General features: G+C 51.5%; 1 protein-coding gene across 3 annotated transcripts in view; it reads left to right on the top strand.

The window, feature by feature from the left end:
• The window catches only part of TRAPPC10 (trafficking protein particle complex subunit 10), an 87248-nt gene extending 59962 nt beyond the window's left edge, over positions 1 to 27286 (top strand). For 2 of the 3 annotated variants that reach the window (XM_047846870.1, XM_047846872.1), the window contains exons 12-23: positions 995 to 1135; positions 1454 to 1566; positions 5518 to 6032; positions 7003 to 7144; positions 8173 to 8331; positions 9137 to 9366; positions 16530 to 16630; positions 17983 to 18109; positions 18966 to 19136; positions 22207 to 22384; positions 25343 to 25537; positions 25876 to 27286. In XM_047846870.1, the coding sequence (XP_047702826.1) occupies positions 995 to 1135; positions 1454 to 1566; positions 5518 to 6032; positions 7003 to 7144; positions 8173 to 8331; positions 9137 to 9366; positions 16530 to 16630; positions 17983 to 18109; positions 18966 to 19136; positions 22207 to 22384; positions 25343 to 25537; positions 25876 to 26117 (2314 nt within the window). In that variant the 3' untranslated portion in view covers positions 26118 to 27286. The remainder of the gene's footprint in view (positions 1 to 994; positions 1136 to 1453; positions 1567 to 5517; positions 6033 to 7002; positions 7145 to 8172; positions 8332 to 9136; positions 9367 to 16529; positions 16631 to 17982; positions 18110 to 18965; positions 19137 to 22206; positions 22385 to 25342; positions 25538 to 25875) is intronic. The other variant, XM_047846871.1, reaches the window with a different exon arrangement.
• Positions 27287 to 27694: the final 408 nt, after the last annotated feature.

Genomic DNA, 27694 nt, shown 5'->3' with positions numbered 1-27694 from the left:
CCTCCATCTCGTAAATCTGAGGAGTGAGTTTTTAGTCGTTGGAGCGAAGAGGCCGCCCCCTCGGATGCTGTGAGCCGAGCCCCCCCGGACACTGGCTCTGGCGAGGCCGGGAGCTCCAGCGGGCTGGCGCTGGTCCGCCCAGAGGCTCGGCTCCCGGCCCCCGCTTGCCGCAGGCTCGCTGGGGGGCCGCTGGCCTCCGTGTCCGGGGGCTGAGCACTGGCCTGTAGACTGCCTGCTCTAGAACATGAGAATCTTTGGCTAGAGATAGTAACTGAAGAAGTATTAAAGGTTCTGACCCCTTTGAAACACGGGGACGTAGGAATACCGACGTGCGTCGTTTGATAGCTTGCAAATTTATGTGATTTGAGAATTTGAGAACCTTACTTCTTCAAGAGTAGGCTAGTCAACACTGGAAGGTCTCCCAAGGGTGCCTAGAGTGGACGAGTGCTTGTTCTGTGCTGGCCTTTGTCTAGTGAGCTCAGGAGAGCCCGGACCCTCCAGGGAAGGACGGGGGGTCCGTGTCGTCACCGAGGCTTTGGCAAGCTCTCCTCAGTTGTGCCCTGTTCTACTCTAAACATCTTGAAGGTTTAAACTGGGACTGGAAGATCCTCTTGGGCGATGTGTGTTGCTATTTAAATTCTTCCGGGTTCTCTGTAAATCTCTGAGGCCTGGCGAGGGCCGTTTGCCCGAGTTTCAGAGCCTATCCGAGCTCCCTCTCAGTCGGGCTGTACGGACCGCTTCTGCGTGTGCCCGTCTTTAGCAGGTGCTGTGGCACCGACGCGGGTGGACGCGGGCGTCCGCGCTTCCTGGCCAACCAGCCGCGTCCCCGTGGATGAGTCCTTCACCTCGCCTCGCCCTTGGCCTTCCCACGCGTCCTGCTCCCGTGGGGAGCGCCAGAGAGGGACTTAGATGGCACAGGGTCGGTGCGGAGGGCGGCGGGCAGGGCGGGATTGTCATGAACCATGACGAAAGCTTCTGTGTGTTGATTTGCAAGGAGGAAAAAGTCTCCACAGAAGGCGGAAGTGTACCTTCAGGGAGCACTGAAGAACTACCTGGCTGAGGGCTGGGCGCTGCCCATCACTCACACGAGGAAGCAACTCGCCGAGTGTCAGAAACACCTTGGACAGACCGAAAAGTATCCTTTGGGTTTAATATTCCCCGCGAAATAGGAGACTTGCTTTCTGTCCGTACGAGCAGCGGGGCCCACGGTGAGCGTTTGGCAGACACCCAACGGCGAAGAGAGGAGAAGCCCGCCTCGTGCTCACGGACCGGGCCGCCTGTAAGTTAGGGGCCTAGTCGGCACATCTCACGTCTGTCCTGGAGCTCCAGATAATGTAGGCCCCGAGGAGACTCCGCGCCGGGCTACACGCGGAGGCCCTGGGGACCGGGAGCCCCTGGTGCCGGTGCCGCTGGGGGAGTGGGGCCTCTTCTCAGATCCTTGACTCTCCTCCAGCTACCTTCAGACCAGTAGCCTTTTGGCCAGCGATCACCACCTGACTGAGGACGAACGGAAGCACTTCTGCCGGGAGATACTCAGCTTTGCCAGCCGACAGACGGACAGCCCAGGTCAGACCCGCTCTTTGCGGGGAGGGGCGGGGGGTGCTTTCAAGAACCTCACTTTTGAAAACCCGCTTCGCGCTGAAGCAGAGTTGGCGCACGGCGTTCTAGTAGTTTCGGTGTGGGCGTGGCGATTCAGCGGTTCTCTGCGCGCTCCGTGCTCGTCACAAGTGTGCTCTTCATCCCCACCCCTCCCGCCTCCCTTCTGGTGACCACCAGTGTGTTCTGTATTTAAGAGGTCTTTGTCTCTTTCCCGTTTGTTCGTTTTGTTTCCTCCTTTTTATTTTGAGAGAGAGAGAGAGAGAGAGAGAGAGCATGAGCAGGGGAGGGGCAGAGAGAGAGGGGGAGAGAGAAGCCCAAGCAGGCTCCGCGCTGTCAGCATAGAGCCCGATGTGGGGCTCGAACCCACGAACCGTGAGATCGTGACCTGAGCCGAGATCAAGAGTCAGACGCGAAACCGACTGAGCCACCCAGGCGCCCCTGTTCTGTTTCTTAAATTCCACATATGAGTGAAGTTGTGGTATTTGTCTCATTTCTTTCTGACAGATACTCAACTTGACCAGCTGACAGCCCTGGTCAGACTCACTTTTAAAACTTCTCTTGTGAAAACTTTCAAATACTGTAGGAAAGCAAAAAAATAACACAGTATATAACACAGGCTACCCACCTAGATTCAGCAGCTGTTAACTTTTGCCGTGTGGCAAACATGTATCTGTACCTTTCTTTCTACTGAACTTGGCAGTGACTCCAGATCACATGACACACTTTACCCTGAAACTGCTTAGGGTGGCCTTCTGAAATCAAGGGTGCCCCCAGCCACCCAAAGAACAAGGTTCTGACTTCAGCTACTAAGTGGTCTATATTCAAATCTTCCTCAATGGTGCAAAAGAAATGTTTTTATAAAGTATTTTTAGTAGAGTCCAGTCAGGGATCACAAATTGCATTTGATTGTTATATCTCACTTCTCTTTTAATTACTTTTTACTTTTTTATTTTTTGAGGGAGAGAGAAAGCGTCAGCAGGGAGAGGGGCAGAGGGAGAGAGAATCTCAAGCCGGCTCCGCGCTGTGCGTGCAGAGCCCGACACGGGCTTGATCTCGCAATTGTGAGCGCGTGACCTGAGCCAAAATCGAGTTGGATGCTCAACCAACTGAGCCGTCAGATGCCTCACTTCTTTTTTAATTTAGAACAGTTCTTCCCATCTCTTTTCCTTTTTTTAATATGCTGTTTTTAATATACTAGCTCTATTGAGATACAATTCACCCATTTGCAGTGTACAATTCAGTGGCTTGTAGAACATTCATAGATACGCACGGCCATCGCCACAGTGAATTCTAGAACATTTTTGTCTCCCCCAAAAGAAGCCTCATACTTATTTGTCCCAGCCTTCCTCCTCCCCCCACCCCTGGCAACCACTGATCCACTTTCTATCTCTGTAGATGCCCATTCTGAGTATTTCACGTAAATGGAGCAACCACACGTGGTCCTTTGTGACTGGCTCATGTCCCTGCGCGTCACGTTTTTAGCACTCATCCATGTCGCAGCCCGTGTCGGTGCTTCCTTCCTTTTTGTGGCTGAAAGTAGTCCTTGTATGGATGGACCGCACTCTGTTTATCCCTTTGTCCACTGTGTGACATCTGGGTTGTAAGATGCTGACCTTTTAAGGGCATCGAGCCCGTTGTCTCACAGGCTCCCCACCTTGTGGAATTTGTTGAGTGTTTGCTCAAGGGAGCATCACCCAGGAAGGTAGGTCTGAAAGGCTTAGATTTAGGCCAGAGATTCGGCAGATCCATTTCTTAAGTGGTGCTGTGTGGTGAGGTTAAATTTATTGTAACATTTAGCTCCTCGTGTTTAGTTTTTCAAGAAGAGTGCTCATTTAAGATAGTTACTGCCTTAGTCCACTTAGACTGCCATAGCAAAATGCCTCACACCAGATGCTTAAACAACAGACATTGTTTCTTGCAGTTCTGGAGGCTGGACGTCCAAGGTCAGGGTGCCAGCAAGGTTGGTTTCTGATGAGGCTTGTCTTCCTGACGTGTCTTTACGTGGCAACAGGAGAGACAGAAGTGGGGTGGGAGGGGCAGGGCGGAGAGGGGGGAGGGGGGAGGGGGAGGGAGGGGGAGCGCTCGCTCTACTGTCTCCTGATAAAGACACTAACGCTTCATGACCTCATCCAAACCTCATCATCTCCTAAAGGGCCCCTGTCCACATACCATTGTACTGGGGGCTAGGACTTCCACTTAAAAAGGGGGACCACAGTGGGACCCCTGAGGGCTCAGTCAGTTAAGCTTCTGACTCTTGAGCTCAGGTCACGATCTCACAGTTTGTGGGATTGAGCCCCATGTCAGGCTCTCACTGACAGCACGGATTCTCTCTCTCCCTCCCTGCTCATGTGCGTGCACTCTCTCTCTCTCTCTCTCACTCTCAAAGTAAATAAACTTAAAAAAGAGGATGGGGTTGACCACAGTGCAGTCTATAGCGGTTTTTAAGTACTTGAAAGCCAGTGTTTCCAAAGATTTTGGCTTCAGGTAGGTAGATATACGGTTGTTGATTGCTGGGGTGCATTTCACTCAAATTGAGCGCTCTGGATGGTTTCTCAGGAGCAACATGGCATTGGTTTGTTTGTGTTTTTTTAGATTCTTTTTTTTTTTTTTTAATTTTTTTTTTTAACGTTTATTTATTTTTGAGACAGAGAGAGACAGAGCATGAACAGGGGAGAGGCAGAGAGAGAGGGAGACACAGAATCCGAAGCAGGCTCCAGGCTGTGAGCTGTCAGCACAGAGCCCAACCCCGAGGCTCGAACTCGGGAACCATACGATCATGACCTGAGCCGAAGTCGGACGCTTAATCGACCGAGCCACCCAGGCGCCCCTTTTAGATTCTTTAACGTGCCCCAAATGGTCATTGGCAGAGCCATGTGCCACATCTGCTTTATGTGACACGTATGTGAGACTGCACAGGCACGCCTCCTGCCAGCATTCCTTGACGACGTCTCTGTAGGACTAAGATGGTCTATGATTGACCACTTGTGCTTCCTTTCCTTCTCTCCTTCCTTCCTTTTAATTAAAGTTTATTTATTTATAATTTATAGTTAAAAGGGAGAAAGAGAGCACATGTATGAGAGCTGGGGAGGGGCAGAGAGAGAGGAAGAGAGAATCCTAAGCAGGATCCGTGCTGTGCTGTCAGCGTGGAGCCCGACGTGGGGCTGGAGCCCATGTTCCGGGAGATCGTGACCTGAGCCAAAATTCAGAGCCAGACACTCGGCCGACTGAGCCACCCACGCCGCCCCTCAAGTGCTTTTAGAACATTAATCTCTGCAAGTCTTTCCTTAAGTCGATTAGTGTTTAATAAACTTACCAGTCTGGCAGCCTTGTACGTTTTCTGGCAAACCAGAAAGAAGGCCAGAGAGTACAGCGGGTTCTCCCGCTTGGTAACTGGGAGGCTGTGGCCTCGCTGCCCTCTGGGGGTCCAGGACACAGCGCTCCCCACTGGCTGGTTTCATAGGCCGGCAGGCACCTGGGTTTATTTCCGGATATATGGGGGGAACGTGGGCGTCTTTACTTGAGAATTTCTTTTTGTTGAGAATTTCTTTATGTAGGCGGGAAAGCGGTGGAGTTCTTTGAAACAATTCTAATAATTGGACTATTTATGAATACTGTTTTGAAATTCAGGGGTTAATTGACCTGTTTTTCTCTTAGGTTTGCCAAAACAGAGCTTACAGACCTTAATTTCTTCACATTTTATGACTTCCAGGAGTTATCTGGGCATGTGTTTATGCTTCCCTTTTGACCAAATACCTCGTTTAGCTGTGCGAAGACGGCGCGGGGCCGGGGGGTTTACGCCGTCCCCTTTGAATAGCGTCGCTTCCTGCTTCTCGTGCCCGGTAGCGACCGAGGCCCCGCCGCCTGCAGGCAAGCCAAGGTGGGACCTGGCGACTAACTCGTGGTAATGTGCATTTACAGGTCAGAAAATAGTACTCCCTCTGCACTGTTTTGCACAACTGAGAGACCTCCATTTTACCCCTTCCAACGCCGTGGTCCACGTGGGGGGGGTTCTGTCCGTGGAGATCACCTTGTGCAGCCAGATGCCCATGCCCGTGCACGTGGAGCAGGTCGCCATCAACGTCCACTTCAGCATCGACAAAAACAACTACCGCAAGACCGCCGAGTGGCTGACCAAGCACAAGACGTCCAATGGGACCATTAACTTTCCGACAGAGACCTCGCCTCTCCCCGCACCGCAGAACAACTTACCCGCGCTGGAGTTGTATGAGATGTTTGAGAGAAGTCCTTCGGACAATTCCTTGAACACAACGGGGATTATATGCAAGAATGTTCACATGCTCCTGAGAAGGCAGGAGAGCAGCACTTCCCTAGAAACGTCCTCCGGTGTGGCTCTGGAGGACGGGGCCCATGTGCTGAAATGTAGCGGTGTGACTCTGGAACCTGGGGCCAATAGGATAACGTTCAGGACGCAGGTACGTGTCGAGGTGGGGAGCTGACTTTAAAGACGGGTCGGGAAGGGTGTCGAGCTCGCCCCAGCTGTTGGAAGTGTGGCGTCTCTGTGCCCTACCCTGGGTTTTGTTTGTATCCTTAAAGAAAAATAGACTGACGTTTTAAAAAATCTTTTATACTTAAACAGATTTATGGCAGTTGATACATTTTTTTTACAAATGTTTGTTTGTTTGTTTGTTTGTTTATTTATTTAATTTGAGAGAGAGGGTGCAAGCATGCTGGCCGGGGAGGGGCAGAGAGAGAATCCCAAGCAGGCTCCACCCGCGAGCCCGGACGTGGGGCTCGATCTCATGAATCGTGACCTGAGCCGAAATCAAGAGTCTGATGCTTAACTGCCTGAGCCACCCAGGCACCTGGCAGTTGATACATTGTGAAAGAAGTTCTTAACGTGTGGATAATTCTGTTTGCTCTCGCTGGTATTAAAAAATACCATTTGTTGGCCTGTGCTTTCAAAGAAGGTGGCAGTCATACTAAACTTTGTTTCCTTTTGTTGGCTGCTCGGCTGTCAAATTAGCGGCTCTGACCTCTCTTCCAAACCTTGCCCTCAGGCAGAGAGCCCTGTAGTTCCTGGACTGACGACGTGGCCAGCGCAAAGTACCGCTCGCTGTTGGTCACGAGTTCTTAGTGTAGGCCTAGAGCAGGGCTCCGATCTCATGCCGGATGTTCCATTAAACGCCTGTCGGAAGAGAACGCCAGTTTGTCCCATTGAAAATAACGGACTAGAAGCAGAAGGGCAAAGTGATGCCTCAGTGACTTAGGAAATCCTCGACGGGGGTGGAGGGCGCTCCCGAGCAACCTCCTGCGCGGCTGGCCCTGGAAGTGCAGGGCGGAGGGGGGAGGGCGGGGCTGGGACAGCCCTCCCTCGGAGGATCCATAGATCGATAGATCGGATTGGTACAGGAGTGGGGGTGACTCGCCCGCTTGTGCCTCTAGGCCAGGGAGCCCGGAACGTACACGCTGCGGCAGCTGTGCGCCTCGGTGGGCCCGGTGCGCTTCGTCCTCCCTCACCTGTACCCCCCGGTGCAGTACGACGTGTACTCGCAGGAGCCGCAACTGCGCGTCGAGCCGCTGGCCGGTGAGTGGGCGCCGGGCTGGGCGGGGCCCTTCCCGAGGGGTCCCCCGGTCCCTCTCCGCAGCCACTGCCCTTTCGTTAAGTCCTCAGAGTAAGAGGAACTGGCGCAAAGACCACGTGGCACTTAATTGAAAGCACAGACGAGTGAATTTCTCAGCTGTTTAGGCCGAAGACGACGTATTTACTTGGCTTATTTCTTCCATTTGGGAAGAAGAGGCAAAGAAAGCATTTTTTCTGTTTAATCTCTCCATACTCCCTACTTTTCTTTTTTTTTAAAAACAAGCCCCCCATGGCCTCCAGGGAAGGCCCTCGGGTGCTGAGCCGTCTCAGCCGGTTCCAGGGCACCACCGGAGGGCCTCTGCTGACACGAACCTAGCGCCGTGGCCCCGAGGGCCCAAGTGCTCCGAGCGCCATGGTCGCGGTGCTCATACCCTGCTCCCGGCCATGGCCCTCGCTCCCGTTCTTGCCTGCGCCTTCCCGCCCCTCTCACCTGTTTCTTCCTCCTCCCCCTTCCTCGCCTCTTGCCTTCTTCCTTCTGCCCGTCCTGGGGTGGGATTCACAGAGACCGCGGCCCACCTCTGCCCTCCATTTCCTTCTGGGAGAAAGCAGTGGCCGCGCCTTCTGCCCAAAGGTCCAGACCTAACCCGAAGAAGCCAGAAGCGGTTCTGAATAGCAGCAGTACATTCGATTCCACGTCCGGTCTTTAGTGTCCTTACCGGATTCTCTCTCGCTGCCTTTTTGGCAGATCAGTTTTGAGACCCTCACAGACGTGGTTGCCACTGTGATCCCCAGGTCTCTCCTCGGTACTGACGGGTCTCAGGTTCTCTTGTTCCCAGCGAGGGCCCCCTCAACTGTGCACCCCACATCACCGAGATGAAGAGTGAGGGTGGAGGGGTGGGCCGTGGGGGAGATCATGGAGCACCTAAAGGGAACACATCTGGTTTAGTAGGAGAAACGGAGCATCCTTTTAACCTCACGGTAGGCCTTCCGTCCACTGATTGTGATACTGATCGCTGTCTTTTTCCCTTTAGATAGCCTTCTGGCTGGTATCCCTCAGAAGGTAAAGTTCACTGTCACCACTGGCCATTATACAGTAAAAAACGGGGACAGCCTGCAGCTCAGCAACGCGGAAGCCATGCTCATCCTGTGTCACGCAGAGAACAGAGCAGTGATCTATTCCAACACGAGAGGTGAGGCGGCAGTCACCTGGTGAAGGCGGACCCTACCGTGTGAGGCTGTAAGGCGCCTGTCGTCCAGGCCGCGCTCAGGCGGTGTCTGAGGACCACTTCTCCCTGCAGCTCTCTCATGGCAATGGCCTGCCTGTAGGTGGGCTAGGACCCTGTCGCTGGATGGGACATTATATTTGGCGGGGGGATGGACTGAGAGCCGTGCATATGTTTGGTGGCCAGGCGGTGCTGAGCTTGCTAAGGACTTGTAATGCAGCATCATGGCCTGGGTCCCTGCTCCAAGATGATGCCCTGTCAGCCTCCAGTCTCCTCCGACCTCCCCACCCCCACCCCCATCACCAAAAAGCAAAAGCAAATCAGCCTTTTTAGGCACTGGGCAGAAGCCCTAAAAAAGCCCCGTGTCCCCCGGTCCCCAGGCAGGAGGTGTGGAGAGAGGACACTGGTCCCCTTCTGGGCAGGCGTTGGTCTGGTGGTGGGACGGAGCGGGAGCACGTGATGCAGGGAAGCACACAGTAGGCCATGGGTGGGCCCTGTGGGAAGTGTCCCTTTTCTGCTTTCAGACTTAGCACAGCGACCGTTCTCTGGCCCATGGCCAGCCAGCTTCCAGACAGTATTACTGTCTTAGAGGGTTTTGTTCCCGATTTTCCTGCCTCTGCCCTCCCACCGTAATCCTTTCTAGTACGCTCTTCTGCACACGTAGCAGCAGCAGGAGTTGGGCTGGACCTTCACTGCTGAGCCTATCACCTACTAGTAGAGAAAGGAACAGCGGAGGGAATGTGTTAGAAGTGACTTTTTCTGTCTTTCCTAGAAAAGGCTTCTGATGCATTGCTCCGGGTTCAGTCGTCTGACAAGGTCACAAGCATCAGTCTGCCCGCTGCTCCTGCGTACCACATGATTGAATTTGAACTGGAAGTTCTCTCTTTACCTTCAGCTCCAGTAACTGGAGGAGAGAGCAGCGTGCTGGGGATGACAGAGTCCCACAGGAAGCATAAGGACACACAGAAAGCCGGCCAGTGCATGGCTACCACAGACCACAAAGTAAGGAGGGGCTGGAATCGCTCAGCTCGGGAAGGCAGCCTCTGCCTGCCGCACTCGCGCGAAAGAGGGGGCTTCTGTTGAAGTGGCAGATTGCCCTTTCCTGATGTCACAGCCTCTCGTTGGATTTAGCACGTGTAGCTTCGAATCACCCCTTCTTAGATAAGGGGTACGTCGTGCAAGGACAGAGACAAACAGGTTCTGAGTTTCCTGCACCAACTCAAGAGGGAAGGACGGTTTATCGTAAGAGAGAATGTTTGCTTAGGGGAGGGAAGTTTGGGTCTGTAGTCCATTTGTCTTGATGAAGAGGCTAGGCTGAGTTCCGTGTGTTGGTATGCTCCCATTTCTGTCCACTGAAACGCCCCATCAGACTTAGCCAGGAGGAAGCGCCATCAGTTTACGCTTTGATGTTGATGTCGATTGGCCGTTATCTGGGAGATCCATGGCTTAGGTCCACATCCACGGTCCTTTAGCTCAAGGACTGCGTAGCTGCCGTTGTGCTCATTCGGGCATGTCCATGTCTTGCAACACAGATGTCACTTCTGAGGGTTTTTAATGGCCCCACAGGACTGTACATATATGCACACCTTAAAAAGCTGCTGCCGGTGGGCCTGGCTTCCAGTCACCCTGAATCTGCGTGCTGAGACCCTCCGCTCTGGGACGATGACAAGTCTTGGCACACCCTCCACTGCGGGAGGTATCAAAGACACAACGGGTGCTGGGACAGCACGAAGGTTTGAGTGACAACCGAAAGCTGGGACGGGACTGAATGACGAGGTTCATCTCCTACACGAGGCCGCTCCTTCCAGACTGGGAGAGGCGGGTGTTCCCAGTTGGTACAGGGACCAACTCGGAGAGTCCAGCGAAATGGACAAACAGGAATATGTTCCCAGGAAAGAACAAGATAAAACCTCAGGAAAAAGCATCTCAGTGAAACGGAGACAGTTTACCGATAAGGAGTTCAAAGCGATGGTCACGAAGACGCTCACCAAACAGGAGAAAAACCGATGGATGCAAAACCTCAACAAAGAGATGGGAAATACAAGAACGTACCAAAGAGAAATCGCAGAGTGAACAACAGAACGGCTGAACTGAAATACAGACCAGATGAAGCAGAAGAAAGGATCAGCCACTCGCGGTCAGTGGAACTCAGTCAATGAGAGCAGTAAAAAGAATGACAAAAAGTGAAGACAGTTAGGAGCTCATAAGACATCAAGTAGACTAATATTTGGATCATGGGGCTTCCAGAGGAGGAGAGAGAAAGGGTCAGAAATCTCCTTGAAGAAGTAATGGCTGAAAACTTCCCTAATCTGGGGAAGGAAACAGGCATCTAGATCCAAGAAGCCCAGAGAGTTTCAAGGGAGAAGAACCCAGAGAGACCCACACCAAGACACCTTATAATTACCTACCAAAAAGTAAAAGCCAGGAGAGAATCTTAAAAGCAGCAAGATGAAAACCACTTGTTATGTACATGTACGTGATGCTAAGTCTATCGGCAGACTTTTCGGCAGAAACTTTTCAGGCCAGAGGCCGAGGCACGATACATTCAAAGCACTGAAAGGAAAATCTCCAACCAAGAATGCTCTCCCCGGCAAAGTTACGACTCAGAAGTGAAGGAGAGGTAAAGGGCTCTCCAGAGAAGCAAAAGCTAAAGGGGTTCATCACCACTAACCCGGCCTTGTTACAGGGAATTCTTTAAGCTGAAAAGAAAGGGTGTTCACGAGAACACATGTGCAAGAATAAATCTCACTGGAAAGGTAAGTATATAGTAAAAGTACTGGGTTAATCAGTTAGAAAGCTAATGTGAAGGTTAAAAGACCTAAGTAGTAAAAATAACTACCATTGTAATAACTCATTAAGGAACACACAGATAAAAAGACATAAAGCATGACTCAAAAATATCAAATGTGGGGGCGAGGAAGAGTAAAAGTGTTGAGCTTTAGAATGGGATCAAACTTCAGTATTAACTGAAAATAGATCGTTACAGATACAAGTTGTCACATGTAAGCCACGTGGTAGCCACAAAGCAAAAACCTGTAGCAAATGCACGAAAAATAAAGAAAAGGAACATAAGCATACCACCAAAGTCATCAAACCACAAAGAGAAAAGAAGAAAGGAACAGAGAGAAACTACAGAAACAGTCAGAAAACAACAAAAATGGCAACAGGCACGTGCCTGTCAGTAATTACTTTAAACGAACTCACTCCGTGTCCAGTCAAAAGACACTGAGCGGCTGAATGGGTGAAAAACGCCAAGACCCGTGGATATTCTGCTTACAAGAGGCTCACTTCAGATACAGGGACACACACAGACTACAGTGAAACCAAAGAAATCAAAAATCTAGAACAGCTAGACTTCTATCAGACAAAATAGACCTTAAAACAAAGACTATAATAAGAGACAAGGGGGAGAGTGTTACTTAGTGGGGTCCATCCGGCAAGAAGATACAACACTTGTAAATGTGTGGACAACACGGGAGCAGCTAAGTATGCAAAGCAAATGTTAACAGACCTACAGGGAGAAATGGACAGCAGTACAATGATAGCAGGGGATTTTAATGCCCCATTTATATCCATGGATAGATGATCCAGACAAAATCAGTAAGGAGACATTGGCCTTAAGTGACACATTAGACCAGATGGACTTAACAGATGTTTACGGAACATTCTGTCCACAGGCAGCAGAATACACATTCTTCTCAAGTGCACATGGAACATTCTCCAGGATAGATTGTATATTAGGCCACAGAGCAAGACTTAACAAACTTAAGAGGATTGAAATCACGTCATGCATCTTTTCTGACCCCAACAGTATGAAACTAGAAATTAATTACATGAAGGAAACTGGAATATTCATAGATATGCGGGGATTCAACAGCAGGTTGCTGAACAACCCCTGGGTCGAACACGAACTCAAAGGGAAATCAAAACATGCTTTGCGCCAAATGGAAATGGAGATGGGACATACCCACATTGGCTAGAGGTGGCAAAGGCAGGTGTAACAGGGACGTTTGTAGGGATAAATGCCCACCTCAAGAAACCAGAAGTCTCAAGTAACCCAACTTTACACCTGAAGGAACTAGAAAAAGAGGGACAAAGCCCAGACTTAGTAGAAGGAAAGAGATAACAGACGTGAGAGCAGAAAGAAATGAAGCAGACTAAAAAGGCAAGAGGAATGATCAATGAAACTGGGAGCTGGTTCTCTGAAACGATACAGTCGACAAACTTTTAGCTAGACTCACCAAGATAAAAAGAGCGAGGACTCAAATCAGAAATCAAGGAGATGTTACAGCTGACACCACAGAAATACAGAGGATCACAAGAGACTGTTCTGGACAATCGTATGCCGACAAATCGGGCAACCTAGAAGAAAGGGATAGATTCCTAGGAACATACCACCTACCAAGAGTGAACCATGATGAAACAAAATCTGAACAGAATGATTATAGTAAGGAGACTGAATCAATAATCAGAACCTCCCAACAAACGAAAGTCCGGCCAGAAGGTTTCACTGGTGAAGTCTACAGAATGTTCAAAGAAGATGTATTAATTCTTAGTACATTCTTACAGTTCTTAAACTCTTCGAGAAAACAGAAGAGGGGGGATCTCTTCCAAACTCATTCTACGAGGCCAGCATTGATTGACCTGGTTCCAAAACCAGAAAAGGATGCCACAAGAAAAGAAAATTACAGGCCAGTACCTCTGATGCGCCTATGTGCAAAAGTCCTCAACAAAATATTAGCAAGCCATATTTAACAATACACTAAAAGGATCATACACATGATCAAAAGGGCTTTATTTCAGGGATGCAAGGATGGTTCACCAGCCACAAATCCGTCCGTGCGATACACCGTGGTAACAGTAGCGAAGTGAAGGATGAAAATGGACACAGGAAAGGCATTTGGCAAAATTCGTCATCCATTTATGGTAGAAACTCTCAACAAAGTGGAGATAGAGGGAACATACCACAACGTAATAAAGTCCACATAGGACAAGCCCAGACTAATAATGTGCTGGACGCTGAAAGCCTTTCTTTTAAGATCAGGAGTGAGACAAGGATGTCTGCTCTTGTCACTTTTATTCCACATGGTACTGGAAGTCTTTGCCAGAGCAGTTAGGCAAGAAAAAAGAAAGAAAAGGCATCCAAATTGGAGGGAAAGAAGTAAAATGTCACTATTTGCAGATGGCATACTGCGTGTATGTATATGTATATATACACACACATACATATAAAGCTCTAAAGGCTTCATCAAAAAACTTAAATTCAGTAAAGGTGCAGGATACAAAATGAGTATGCAGACATCTGTTGTGGTTCTCTATACTAATGATGAGCTATTGGAAAGAGAAATAAAGAAAACAATTCTATTCACAATTGCATCTAAAAGAATAAAATACCTAGGAATAAATTTAACCAGGGAGGTGACAAACCCACATACTGAAAACTACAAAACAGATGAACATAAGAGAATCTAAAAACATAAAAGTAATATAAAAATAGGGAGGGGTACAAAACATAAGAGAGTCTAAAATCCAGAGAGCAAAATGAGGGTGGCTGGGGGGGTCGTGGGAGGGCGGATGGGCCAAATAGGCAAGGGGCACTAAGGAGGACACTTGTCGGGGTGACCGCTGGGTGCTGTGCGTAGGGGACCAATCACTGGATTCTACTCCTGAAATCGTCATTGCACTATATGCCGACTAACTTGGATGTAAATTAAAAAAATCAATCAAATAAGTGAAATTTAAAAAAAAAGAAAGAAAACTACAAAACTTGGATGAAAGAAATTGAAGAAGATACAAATACATGGAAAGATAACCTGTGCTCTTGGATTGGAAGATTTAATACTGTTAAAATGCCCGTAACTACCCAAAGCAATATACAGATTGAGTGTAATCCCTACCGAAACTCCGATGGCATTTTTCATAGAAATAGAACAGAGAATCGTAAAATGTATGAAACCACAAAAAACCCCAAATACCCACCACTTTCTTGAGAAAGAATAAAGCTGTGGGCACCATGCTCCCTGACTTCAAACTATATTACAAAGCTATAGTAATCAAAACATTATGGTGTTGGCATAAAAGCACATACACAGATCAGTGGAACAGAATATAGAGTGCAGAAATAAATGCACACATATATGATCAGTTTTTTAATGACAAAGGAGCCAGGAATGTGTAATGGAGAAAAGACAGTGTCTTCAAATAAATGGTGCTGGAAAAACTGGGCAGCTACATGCGAAAGAATGAAGCCGGACCCCTGTCTTATGCACAAAAAAATAACTCAAAATGGATTAAAAGCTAGAATGTAAGACCTAAAGCCATAAAATCCTAGGAGAAAATAGGTGGTGAGCTCCTTGACATTGGTCTTGGCAGTGATTTTATGGATCTGACACCAAAAGCAAAAATTAACAAGTGGGACCACATCAAATAAAAAAGCTTTTACACAGCAAAGGAAATCATCCACAGAGTCAAAAGACAACCTACTGAATGGGAGAAAATATTTTCAAATCGTATATCTGATAAGGTGGTAATACCCAAAATATATCAAGGACTCCTACAACTCTAGCAAAAGCCCCCACAACCTGATAAAAATGGGCAGAAGATCTGAATAGACATTTTTCCAGAGAAGACACACACATGCTCAACATTACTAGTCAGGTTGACGGGATGTGCAGAGACGGAGCCCTCGTGCGCTGTTGGTGGGGATGCAGACTGGGGCGGCGCTCTGGAGAACAGTATGAACGTGCCTCAAAACATTAAGAATAGGGGCGCCTGGGGGGCTCAGTCGGTTGAGTGTCCGACTTAGCTCAGGTCATGATCTCATGGTTTGTGGGTTCGAGCCCCGCATCGGGGTCTGTGCTGACAGTGCGGAACCTGGAACCTGCTTCGGATTCTGTGTCCCTCTCTCTCTCAAAAATAAACATTAAAAATAGAACTACCCTACAATCTAGCAATTCTACTTCTGGGCATTTCTCCAAAGAGAATGAAAACAGTTACTTGAAAAGGTATCTGCACCCCCGTGTTCACCGCAGCTTTATTTGCAACAGCCCTAAGTGTCCAGCGATGGATGAATGAATGGATAGAGAAAACATTGTGTAGATGCACCGTGGAATATTACTCACCATAAAAAAGAAGGACATCTTGCCATTTGCAATCTTGCCACGGACCTTGAGGACGTTACGCTCACTGAAATAAGACAGAGAAAGACAAATACCATACGATCTCTCTTCTATATGGAATCTAAAAACAACTAAAACCAAGCTCATTGATAGAGCAGACCGGTGGATGCCAGAGGCAGGGGTGAGAGATGAGGCATAGGAGAAATGGGTGAACTGGGTTTTTTTGGTTTTTGTGTGTTTTTTTAGTTGAAGTAAGTTGAATAATTAAAAAAAAAAAAAAACCTGCGTTAAACCAGTAGGATAACAGGCTAACACACACAGTCATCGCAGAGAGATGAGGCTTAGAACACGAGACTGGTCAGCACCTCAGGGATAATGTTTTAATTTTCATTCCTTGAAATTTTCTTCCCTTATCTAGTAACAGAGTTCAGGAAGTGAAGTCGATACTTACTTCAACGTGAGCACGAAACCAGGGCTGGATGAACATGCATCTGTGCTCTGTGTCATTTGTTCCAGGGGGAAGTAAAAGGAGGCTTGAAGCAAGGCTCATGCCCTTAGCGGAGTTATCAGCTGGGTCCGCACCGCGCCCCCAAAGTGCTTGCTTCTCTGTTACGTAGTCGTTGTCGTGTGGATTATTTGGATAATTCATTTTGTAATAGTGATTGATCATGTCGACTTGACAGAACGCTTTGTTATAACCTCCCGCACGTTAAAAACCGCCTTTGGCGTACCGGCCACGTTGGTGTGGGAAGAGCGAGGTGGCGCTGGTGTTCCTTGCCACGGCATCAGCTCCGGAGCTTTGGAGACCGTTCTGGTGACTCCCGCACGTTTGGCCGCTTCCGTGTTTATTTTTCTCGTCTGTGTACGTAGTTTTATGTTTCTCCTTTGTTCGTGCGTGTGATTAATGGAGGTTTGCTTTCTAAATAAGAAATGGTGAGGCCATCGAATGTCTAAGAGATTGGCAGCCACCGCTGATTTGGATGGATGGTGTGGCGGTGGCTGTGGTCGTCGAGTGGTCTGAACGCGTGTCCCTCCGTCTCTCCTCAGGTGTCCATTGACTGCCCGTGGTCCATCTACTCCACCGTCATCGCCCTGACCTTCAGCGTGCCCTTCAGGACCACACACTCTCTTCTGTCCGCCGGGACACGGTAAAGGTGGCCCCCCAGGCCTTGCTCCTGCCCCACGCCCTCCTCCACGGAGCCCCTGGCTGCGCAGAGCTCGGCCTCAGGGACACTGAGCATGTTTTCTTACGTAACCGTGACGCTGCTTTCCACGTGTTGAGATTCACAGGGATTTCCTGCTGCTCTGTAACAGCCGGTCCGGATTCACATTTCCCCAGATGTCTCAGAAGTGCCTTTGTGCGGTTAGGATGTGGGCAGTGGGATCCAAACCAAGGCCCCGTTTGATTGTTAGAGACTTTCTTCTCTCCTGTTTCTCAAGCCAGCGACCCATTGACAAACTTGGGTCATTTCTCCTCTAGAAGGTCCACCATTCTGAACTTGACTGGTCAGAATCTTGTGGGTTTGTGTAACTGTTTCCAAAGGCAACTGTTAGTTCCGTCTGAGCCAGGATTTCAGCCCCAGCACTACTGACGCTCGGGTCTGGTAGCTCCTTGTTTGGGGGGGCCGCGGGGGTTCTGCACACCCCCGCCGCTCCCGTTTTATGCCCGTGGCCCTCCCCATCCTCCCCACCCCTACTGTGGCCACCAGAAGTGTCTTGAGGTGTAGCACCACGTCCCCTGCAGGGGCAAAACCGCCTCCAGGGGGAAAGCGCTTCTGCTCTAGAAGCCGGGTTCGATTCTGATTCAGCCATTGGACGCGAGTGCTTGGAGGCGGAGCCCTGTGCTGTGTGTCCCCGCCAGGAGACTGTGTCCGGCTGTCCCACCATAAGTGGTGACATGCACACTGCTCCCTGGGCTCAGGGCTGAGTCTGGCCTCTCATCACAAAATGCCTTTTGTTTTCATCCGTTGATGACCTCGGATGACCTTTGCATCATTTGGGAACAACGGTGTCGGAACTGTATTTAGAGCGGACGCTCTGCTAGCGGCTTGCTTGCGTTTCCTTCACGTTACGGGGAGGGAACCGTAGACATTAATGGCGAAGACACCAGCGCTTCCGAGCAGAGCCTGGGTCGCTTTATTCAGACTTGTCGTCGTGTGCATCAGGGGTCGACGTGGACCCCGCACTTCGTTTCTCCGGGACCGTCACTCTCTCCAGCCTAACTCCCCGCAAGCTGCTGCGTGTGCAGAAGTCCAGTGACAGCCGTGTAACGGCACTGGGTCAGAAACAGAACGTTCTTTGGTCCGGTTTTCCTCAGAAGCAGCTTGCTTGGGGAGATTGGGTTTTGGTGGGGACACTTTCCCCCGTAAAATCGAAGGTGGAAACACACGTAACAAGTGGTTCCTACTTCACTTCCCCAGGAAGATCTTCTCAAGAAACCAGAGTACGTTTACTGAAGTTCTTAAGTTTCAAAATCATATTCTTTCTTTTTCTGCTTCAGGAAGTACATTCAAGTTTGTGTCCAGAATTTGTCGGAACTTGACTTTGAGCTGTCGGACGGTCACCTCGTGGATCCTGACAGTAACGCTGACCTACGGCTGGTGCCGCTGAACGCGAAGTCCCCGCAGGTAACGGCTCTCTGGGGTGGAGCGTCCACCCCCGGCAGGAAACGGCGGGGGCCAGGGTGCGACGGTGGTTCCAGCAGGTTTTGATGAAGACATAGCCTGCCTGTAGAGTGAGCCTTGCAGCCCCGAGAGTGACGTCCCGGCGAGAAGCGCGTCTGCTCTGAAACGGCCGCGTCGTTGCCGTGACGTGCGGGCTGGGCGGCACGGGGCGGATTGGGGACAGTGCTCTCTGCGTTCTGAGAGGGGTTCAGCCTTAAGCTTACCCTGCTGTGTGCACAGCTTTCTGGGAACACCTGTCCGTGCCCGAGGAAGACCTCTCGTGTCCGTGTAGCTTTGTAAGGCATCCCACCCGTGTTCGCGCTGCCCGGCCGAGCGCAGACCTTGCCGTCGCAGACGTTCAAAGGGTTTCTCAGGATGTGTGATCTGTAGCATTTTTGAAGGACTTCCCCGGCTAAGGGCTGACCCATTTCAGACGCTGGCCCAGTTCGTCCCTGTGCTCACGGGCGGTGCTGGTGCTTCATTCAGGCTGATGTTAAGTCTAAAGTCATTGGCCTGAACGTAAAGGCGACCTTTGCCGTCGGTTGATGGCATTTCCCAGTTTGGAAACGTACGAGGCACTGTGTACTGATAAACGTTCTTGAAGCACTTTTATGGTCCCCTGTGCCATGAAGCTTACGGAGTCAGAGAAGATTAAAACCGTTAACTGACTTGGTGCAGTCTTCCAGTGGAGAAGGGCAGGAGGACCGTGGGGCACGGGCGGGAGCACCAGGAGGCGGGTCCCGGCGGCGGGCTCGGAGCGCGGCTTGGGGTGCGGTGTCCGCTGTGCCCGTGTGCGCAATGACAGTGACTCTTTCTGCAGCACATCCACAGCAAGCAGTCAGTGTTCTTTGTGTGGGAGCTGAAGTGGACGCGAGAGCCTCCCCCTTCTCTGCGCTGCCGGTTCTCCGTTGGATCCTCCCCGGCTTCGGGAGGACGGCTCTCCATCCCCTTAAAGCCGTACACTTACGAATTTCAAGTGGAAAATTTTTTCGTATGTATCGCGTTATTTTTTGGTGGGAGTGTGGGGTGGGAAAATGGAAGGTGGCATCATACTCCTTTTAATTAAGAAAAAATCAGATAGAAAAAAGTCTTTCAGAGTAATGAGGCAACAGATCAAGGAAAATAGTTAACACTTGGAGTAGCTCAGTCGTTGGCTGATTTATTTTAGACCCGCGGGTCCTTTTCGGGTGACATGTGTGGCCCTGGCGCAGGCCGGCCGGTGGCCTTCAGATGGGTGTTTATAAAGACCCAAGGCTCCTGATCTCTGCTCCCTTTTCTCTCGCCCACATTCAGAATGTCCTGGAACTATTTCTTAGAGTCCTTTCATCCTGATCCTGGCTGCCGCTCAGGGCGGGTAACTTTATAAGGCACATCTCTGATTTTTTAAAAGAAAAGCTGACAATATGTAGAAACTGACTTCACGAGTATTGCAAAGACGTTCCCATAACCTGTGCATGAAGCGTGGAGCTGAACGTAGCCTTGAGCTAGATGAGGACACGCGGCTGTGTGTTCGTTTCTTTGGTGAGACGCTGGGTGTTGTGTCAGGGAAATCAAAACGCAAATGCACGATTTTGTGCTGTTTCCTTCCCTTCTCTACTGCTGAAGTTGTCAGGCACTTTGAGGTGTGTTTGTGTGTGTGGCTCTTGCTATGAGCGGGTTTTTCGGTAACCCCTTTCAGCCAAAAGACTGTTTTATTTCACTGTCTTTATCAGACTTAGATTGCGGTGTAGTCACCAGCATGATTCGTCTTTTCGTGGCACAAGCAGGAGCCTTTTTGGTGTTTTAACACCAGCGCCACGACCACTCCCGTGGTGCAGAGGCCGTGACTGTGTCTGGCCTGCTTATTACCACGAGGTAACTCGCCCGCGGTCACGCTGTCGCTTCTGGCTTTGCTGCTTCCTCTCCACGTGGGGAGCACAGAGACATTTCTGGTGGATTGCTCTTTGAAAACGCATTCTCTGGGGCGCCTGGGTGGCTTGGTTGGGCGCTACCGACTTCGGCTCGGGTCACGATCTCGCGGTCCTTGAGTTCGAGCCCCGCGTCGGGCTCTGTGCTGACGGCTCGGAGCCTGGAGCCTGCTTCCGATTCCGTGCCTCCCTCTCTCTCTGCCCCTCCCCGGCTTGCACTCTGTCCCTCTCTGTCTCTCAATAAGAAATAAACGTTAAAATAAAATTAAAAAAAGAAAACGCATTCTGTGAGGCCCAGAAATAAAGACGCTACTTTTTTTTAAGGAAAGCTGTTAAGCTGTTTTGAGATTGAGATAGACAGTCTATACACCATGAATTTCACCCATTCGAAGTAGACGGTTCAGCACAGTCGGCATATTGACAGAGTTATGCAGCCATCATCATGGTCTCATTTTATTTTTGTTTTTTAAATGTTTATTTTGAGAGAGAACGAGAATGTGAGCAGGGGAGGGGCAGAGAGAGAGAATCAAGCAGGCTTCCACACTCAGCATGGATCCCAATGTGGAGCTCGATCTCACAACCCTGGGGTCTGACCTGAGCCAAAATCCAGTCGGACGCCCAACTGACCGAGCCACCCAGGGGCCCCCAGGCTCTCAGTTTAGGACACTTTAAACATTTTGCTTTATTTATTTTGTTTTTTAAATTTTTTTTTAAGTGTTTCTTTATTTTGAGAGGGAGAGAGCGAGCACGAGGCGGGAAGGGGCAGAGAGAGAGGGAGAGAGGGAATTTCAAGCAGGCCCCGTGCTGTCCACACAGAGCCCGACGTGGGGCTTGATCTCACAAACTGAGATCATGACCTGAGATCAAGAGTGAGACTTTCAACCGACTGAGCCCCCCCCCCCCCCCCCACTCCACCCCGGGCGCGCCTTCATTTTAGAACACTTTGATCTTTCTGGAAAGAAACCTTCTACCCCAGCCCTAGGCAACCTGCAGATCTGCCTGTTCCAAACACTTCCTACACACGGGAGCGTGTCACACGGCTCTTTCTGCGACCGGACTCTTTGCCTTGGCGGACTGTTCCCAGGGTTCACACATTGTGTTGCTTAGATCAGACTTCAGACTTCAGTGGAGGAAGAGTATTCTGCCGTGTGCATAGACCACGTTTCCTTTCCCAGTTGTCGGTGGCTGGCCGCCTGGGTTGTGTCCGCCGTGGAGGGGACACACGTGGCGGGGGCTGTTCCGAACAGTAATGCCGTGAGAGTCCCCGTGCGAGTGTTTGCGAGTTCAGCTCTGGTGGGCAGATAACCGGGTGGGGTTGCCCGGTCCTGTGGCAACTCTCTTCACGGTTTTGTGAAGTTGCCGCGCTGGTTTTCAAAGGGACACCGTTGAGTACCCCCCAGCAGCGTGTGAGCTCCGGGTCTGCACATTCACACCGACACTTGTTTTGGTGTCTCCTTGCTTCTAGCCGGCCCCGGGGCCGTGAGGTGGCATCTCACCCTGGCCCTGTTGCCACACTTCCCTGACGGTAAATGACGCCAAACGTCTCTCATGCACTTCTTGGCCGCTTGCATTTTTTTCCTTTGGAAAGATGTCTGTTCGTATCCTCTGCCCGTTAAAAAAATTTTTCTTTAATGTTTATTTATTTTCGAGAAAGAGAGAGAGACAGAGCACGAGTGGGGAAAGGCAGAGAGAAAGGGAGACACAGAATCCGAAGCGGGCTCTGGGCTCCGAGCTGTCAGCACAGAGCCTGACGCGGGGCTCAGACCCACGAACCTCGAGATCGTGACCTGAGCCGAAGTTGGAGGCTCAACCCATTGAGCCACCCAGGCGCTCTGGATGGATCCTCTGTCTTCCCGTCCCCCTCTCTCTGCCCCTCCCCTGCTTACCCTCTTTCAAAAATAAACACCCCCCACCCCCCACCCCCCAAAAAAAGAGAGAGACTGAGGTGCCCGAGGTGGGGACTTGCCAGGCACGCCGTCCCTCCAGGGCGGTTGTTTAGGGGCCGTGCGCAGCTGCTGGCCTACTCCGCGAAGGGCTGAGCCGGCCCCTTCCCTCAGCCCTCTGGCACGTCTGTGGGCAGCACCCCCGTGGCCCAGAATAGCGTTTCTCCAGGTGGTTTCTGCATCTGTGCTTGTCTGTCTCTTTCTTGCCCAGACGTTATATAACGTGAGAGCTGAGATCCTGCCCCCTTCGGGAACGGAGCACTGTAGGACGGGCTCGCTCTGCTCCTTGGAGGTGTCCATCACGCGGCTCTCCGACCTCTTGGAGGTGGATAAGGATGAGGCACTGACAGAATCCGACGAGTATTTTTCCACCAAGCTTATGTATGAAGGTAGGTCTGGAGGCATCTTTTCCCCTGGCTGTTGTGCTAATCCAGTGCTTGAAGTGATGGTGCCCTCCCTTTCTCAGAGTATAGCGTTCTTTGTCTGAAGAGAGAATGTTCTAGAATCAAAAAAGCTCATTTGAATGCTGCGTTGTATAGCAGGTTCCTAGGCTGGCAGGATGTTGGACTTGGTTCTGGGGAGTCATTCTTCCTACAGGTATTTTTAAGCAGTCGTTGGGCTCAGTGCTGACAACACGGGGGCCCCTAGAGCTGCCGTCCCTCTCTGCCTGGGGCTCGGGGCCTTCCCGTGGCCGTGGAAGCGAGGCCGGAACTCTGGCGCTCAGCGGCCCATGCGCCCTGGGGTCCCTGCCCCTGTCCTTTCCCCTCTGGCCTCCTGGAATCCCCCGTTCCGTCCCCCACCTGACGCTGACCTCCGCCTGGGCCCCTCTGCTCGCTGACTCCCCCCAGAAGCCCCGCTCCGCCTCCGCCAGGGCCGTCGGCGTGGAGTGTCGGGACCTCTTAGGCTCTAAAAAGTGATTAAGGAGCCAAATATTTCTTTCTTTAGCTACTTAAAAAATAACATTACACGAAATCATGCTTGAAAGATAGCTGTTTTCCAAAACAAGACAAAACAGTGAGAAGGGGCGCCTGAGTGACTGTGGGTTAAGCGTCTGACTTCAGCTCAGGTTCTGCGCTGACAGTGCAGAGCCAGCTTGGGACTCTCTCTCTCTCTCTCTCTCTCTGCCCCTCCCCATCTCATGCTCTCTTACTCTCAAAATAAATAAACTGGAAAAAAAAAAAGGAGAGAAAAGAAAATAGACGGATGACCTTGATTTGAGTTCTTTCAAATCTGATTCCTGGTTCCACGGAAGACAGCTGAGCCTTCCTTTCTGCCGCACTCGGTCTGCGGTGACGCATTGTGCTGGCTGGAGCGCGTGATGGGACCCCAGGCCCGCGTAGATCTGTAGTTGGTACAGGGCAGTATTTTAAACAACCTTCTGTGATACTACACCAAAACGTGACAAGTGCTGGGGTTTTAGAGGCCAGTTACAGGGTGGAATCTGAAATCATGTGAATGAACTTTTCGTACTCAGTTTCTTTAAATCCTTTGACCTGGCTTGTGGTTTGACTCTTCCTTCTTTCTTTCTTTCTTTCTTTCTTTCTTTCTTTCTTTCTTTGAGAGGGAAAGAGAGTGAGAGTGCCTGGTGCGGGGCGGGTGGGGAGAGGCAGAGGGAGAAGGAGGGGGAGGGAGGGAGGGAGTCAGTCCCAAGCAGGCTCCACGCGCAGGGAAGAGCCCAGCACGGGACTCTGTGTCACAACCGTGAGATCATGACCTGAGCCGAAATCAAGAGTCACATGCTTAACCGACTGAGCCACCTGGGCGTCCCTGGCTTGTGGTTTGAAAGGCTCTTCTACCCAGGCAGCATTTTGTGACACCATGGCTTGGTCACTTGGGAAACGGGCCTCCTGATGCACGCGGACCTGCACGTGCTGTCACCTTCTGTTCTACCGTATGACACGTTCGCACCCGTTTCCAGCTCCCGCTGAGCTCATTAGGGTGGTCTGAGTCCTGGGACACTGCCTGGATCCCAGTGGCAAAGCCACGCTTTGCAAAAGCCCAACTTTGATCAGAGTTTGAGATTGTATCATTGGCACCTTGGAAGTGACGGGCTCCCGCCACTCGTTCCCGAGACCACATCTGCCGAATTCCCCAGACTGAACGGCACCGCTAATGCCGTCCGCGGTGAGCTCGGTAGTCTGTGACCCGTGCTGCGCCCGGGTCCACGTGCTGAGCTACCAGAGACGGTGCCTCGGGGGGCCCAGGGTGAGGAGCACACAGGACCTCCCTCTAATGCTTTGCAACTTCTTGTGAGTCCGTAACCATTTCTGAGTTAAAGTTAAAAAGATGTTTACTTAAGGGTTGCATTTAATAAAACTAACTTGACTGCTTCAGGAAGGACCTGCTTAAGGAAAACTGGCAGTTTTTATCCCCAGGTGTGTGGTGTTGGGGAGCCCACCGCCACGACTCTCCCGCCTGTGGGGCCTCGGTTCACGCTGGGACCCGCGGTCTTGCCCGCCCAGCGCGCAGGGCAACACGGGGGTGGGGGGAAGGCGGGAGTGTGAAGGCAGCGTTGGCCCCGTTGCCCTGGGGACCTGGGGACCACGCACAGAACCGCTCCAGCGTGTCCCTCCCACATGCGGCTTCGGCCTCTGCGTGTCCTTTGGTACCACCTGTCCCCAGAGGCTCCTCCTCCCCGTCTGTAGGCAGCCTGTCCTCTGCTGCCCCTTCTTTGCTGCTCGTGAAGCTTCTAGTCCTTGAAGCCCCTTGGCTCCTGCTTTGCGTCCCCTTACAGAGGGGACGCCGTAACCTCTCTGCAAGGTCATCCACTTCTTGAGGACAAGGCTCCGCTCCTTTTTGCTTTTGAGTGCCTTCCCAGTTGGGGATTCACATCGTGCCGAGTGACCTCACGTTTGTGTCGTAGAAGGTGCCAATGACTGCCGTGCGCGAAGGCTCTCTGAGGCGCTGGTGGAGGTGCTCTCCATATGTCTCTTTCCGTCCCCTCGAGAGGCTTGTCTGAGCGGCGGAGTTGGGGTCGGGACCCCAGTCTTATGCCGCCGCTTACCAGACGCGCCAGCGTCCTGCCCTGCCCGCGTTCCAGGTTGAACAGCCAGGGCGGCCACCGTCTTGAAACATCACACACGAAGTTTTCAAGTGAAATTGAATTGCTGCTGTTCATTTCTTAACTTGAGGAGAAAAAAGTGATTTTCCCTATGCGTCTAACATGTATTTTCGTTATTAAACCGATGTGTTTTATGTTCAGAAGCAGTTAGGAGACATTAAAGTACAGACTGTGTCCAGTTTGGGATTTTGCGCTCTGGAGCGCGGGACTATTGACGCCTCTTATTTGGGTGTGAAAACCGAATGCTCTTGCCGGGGCCAAACCGGTGCTCTCGTCTGCGTTTCAGTGGTCGACAACAGTAGCAACTGGGCGGTGTGTGGGAAGAGTTCTGGCGTCATCTCCATGCCTGTGGCCGCCCGGGCCACTCACCGCGTCCACATGGAGGTGATGCCCCTCTTTGCGGGTTACCTGCCCCTTCCCGACGTCAGGCTCTTCAAATACCTCCCCCACCACTCCGCGCACTCCTCGCAGCTGGACGCTGGTAAGGACTCAGAGATGGGGTGCGCTCACGTCGGAGCGAAGAGACCGCTCCGTGCGGGGATGGGGGAGGGGGGCTCCGCTCGCAGGGCCCGCGCTTCCGGACCAGTCGCGTGTGCTCGGTGCCGGTGGCGTCTAACCGAAAACCCGCTCGGGGTTACGGGTTGTAGGCGCCTGCTCCGGGGTTGGGTCCTCTGAGGGCCCGCGCGCCGGATCCCCGTAGGGGTGGCCTCGTTTAACGTTCTCTCGTTCGGAAGGTCAGCTTGGGTGGCTTGCGGCTCCCCGGGGCAGGTAGCAGGTCCCCGTCGCGGGCCCGCACCTCACTTCCTGTGCATTTTGCAGATAGCTGGATAGAGAGCGACGGGCTGTCGGTGGACAAGCACGTGGACGAGCAGCCGGACGGCGGCGGCGGCGGCAGGTGCAGGGGCAGCGCGCACCTGGCCTCCGGCGGCGAGCACAGGGGTTTGCCCATGCCCCGGCTGCAGGCGCTGCCTCCCGGCCAGGTCTTCAACGCCAGCGTGGGCACGCAGGTGTTGGTCATCCCCAGCAAAGACGACCACGTCCTCGAAGTCAGCGTCACATGACCGTGCCTCGGGTCCTCGCGCGCCCCGGGCCGTTCGTGAGTGCGCTTGAAGGGGTCCCGCCTCCTCTGCCCCCCATCGTCACATCCTAGCGCTAACCGGACTCTCGGTGATTCTGCCTGGCCGTGGAGGCGTCAGAGAATGTCAGCGCGCAGCCGGTCGGCCGAGTGACAGCGTCATTTCCGTGTTGTCCGTGGTGTAAGATTCCCCGTTATTTCTTTTTTCCTCCCTGTCCTTCTGCCGGCGCCTCCGGGGTTTGCCTGGACCCCACCCCCGCCAGCCCTCTCCCTGCCCCTGGAAGGTCTGTGCCCTGCTCTCTCACCCGGCAGTCTCCCGGTCTGCCGGCTCCTCATGGAGTCCGTGGGCCTTCCAGGGGGACACACGGCCACCCTCGCCGTCTTAGTAGTGACACGTGTATGCCTTTCTGGGCACACGGCTGCCCTCTTTCTGGACCGGTTGGATTTGTAAGGCTCCTGAGGGATAAAACACCATCCTTTACCCAGATGAGTTGTGCTTCTCTAGAATAACACCCTTTGAGAGCGGGTCAGCGAGGCTGAGTGCTGGAGGGGGGAGGGAACTGAGCCCCTTCTGTGCCTTGGGACGTCACACTGGGAGGGCCTGGAGCCTCCGTTAGCTGGAGCCATTTTAAGGTACTTTGGGGAGACTAGACCAGGGCCTAAAGGACCACTGGTACTGAAATAGTTTAGGAATAAACGTTTCTGGAACCCCTTTTCCCCATGATATTGATTGAATTATCATATGCACTTGGAATTAAATATGTATTTATTTTAATTATCATTACATTGGGGGTTGGTACATTGTTTTCTTCTCACCTTAAAAGTCTTTCCATGTCATTGTCGCCGTGTAATCGATACTTTCTTCCGCACCTTAAGTCCTAGAGGTTAAGAGGCTCCATTTCAGTGGAGCTTGGCGGGGCCCTGTCAGTGTGCTTCTAGTCTGGTTGTGGGAATGACGGAAGTCTTGGAATATTCTCTGCCGGTCCACTAAAATTGCAGTCGTAACCGTACCAATGGATTAATTTGCTCTCGGTTGTAAATTTAATTGTACATATGGTTGATTTATTATTTTTAAAAGTACAGACTAACTGATGTAATGTTTATGTAGAAGTTGCACCAAAAATCAAGGACAAAATAAATGTGTGTTTGTTTTTACTGGTGTGAGAGTCACGGCTTGTAAATAAGTGTTGGCTGTATGAAACCTTTTCCAGCTCTCCAAAGCAATGTATTTTTGTACATAAGAGAACTCTTACTTCCCCGGGAAAGCGTGGTCAGAACGGAGCCCGGCAGGCTGATGCAGAAAGGGAGTGCGGTCAGGCCCAGAGGGCACGGCCTCACGCCCAGCTGGAGAGGAAAGGGGCCTGCTTGTCACCTGCCAGAGAGAGGCTGGAGGAGGCTGGCGTTGAGGGGGTGGCGGGGACTTGGGGCTGCGGGGGTGAAGGGGCAGATCAGAGTCCTTGTTCCCACGCTTCTGTGTTGTCTCTCAAATCACTCAGAAAATAAGGTGGTGTGATTCCCCCGCACCCCACCCTGTGTCTTTTTCGTTTACAGAAATTGGAGATA

This window comes from Prionailurus viverrinus, unplaced genomic scaffold, assembly GCF_022837055.1.
Source record: "Prionailurus viverrinus isolate Anna unplaced genomic scaffold, UM_Priviv_1.0 scaffold_42, whole genome shotgun sequence".
Lineage (NCBI taxonomy): Eukaryota > Metazoa > Chordata > Mammalia > Carnivora > Felidae > Prionailurus > Prionailurus viverrinus.
The sequence above is the reverse complement of the archived record's forward strand: the minus strand, read 5'-3'. Positions and strand labels throughout refer to the sequence as shown.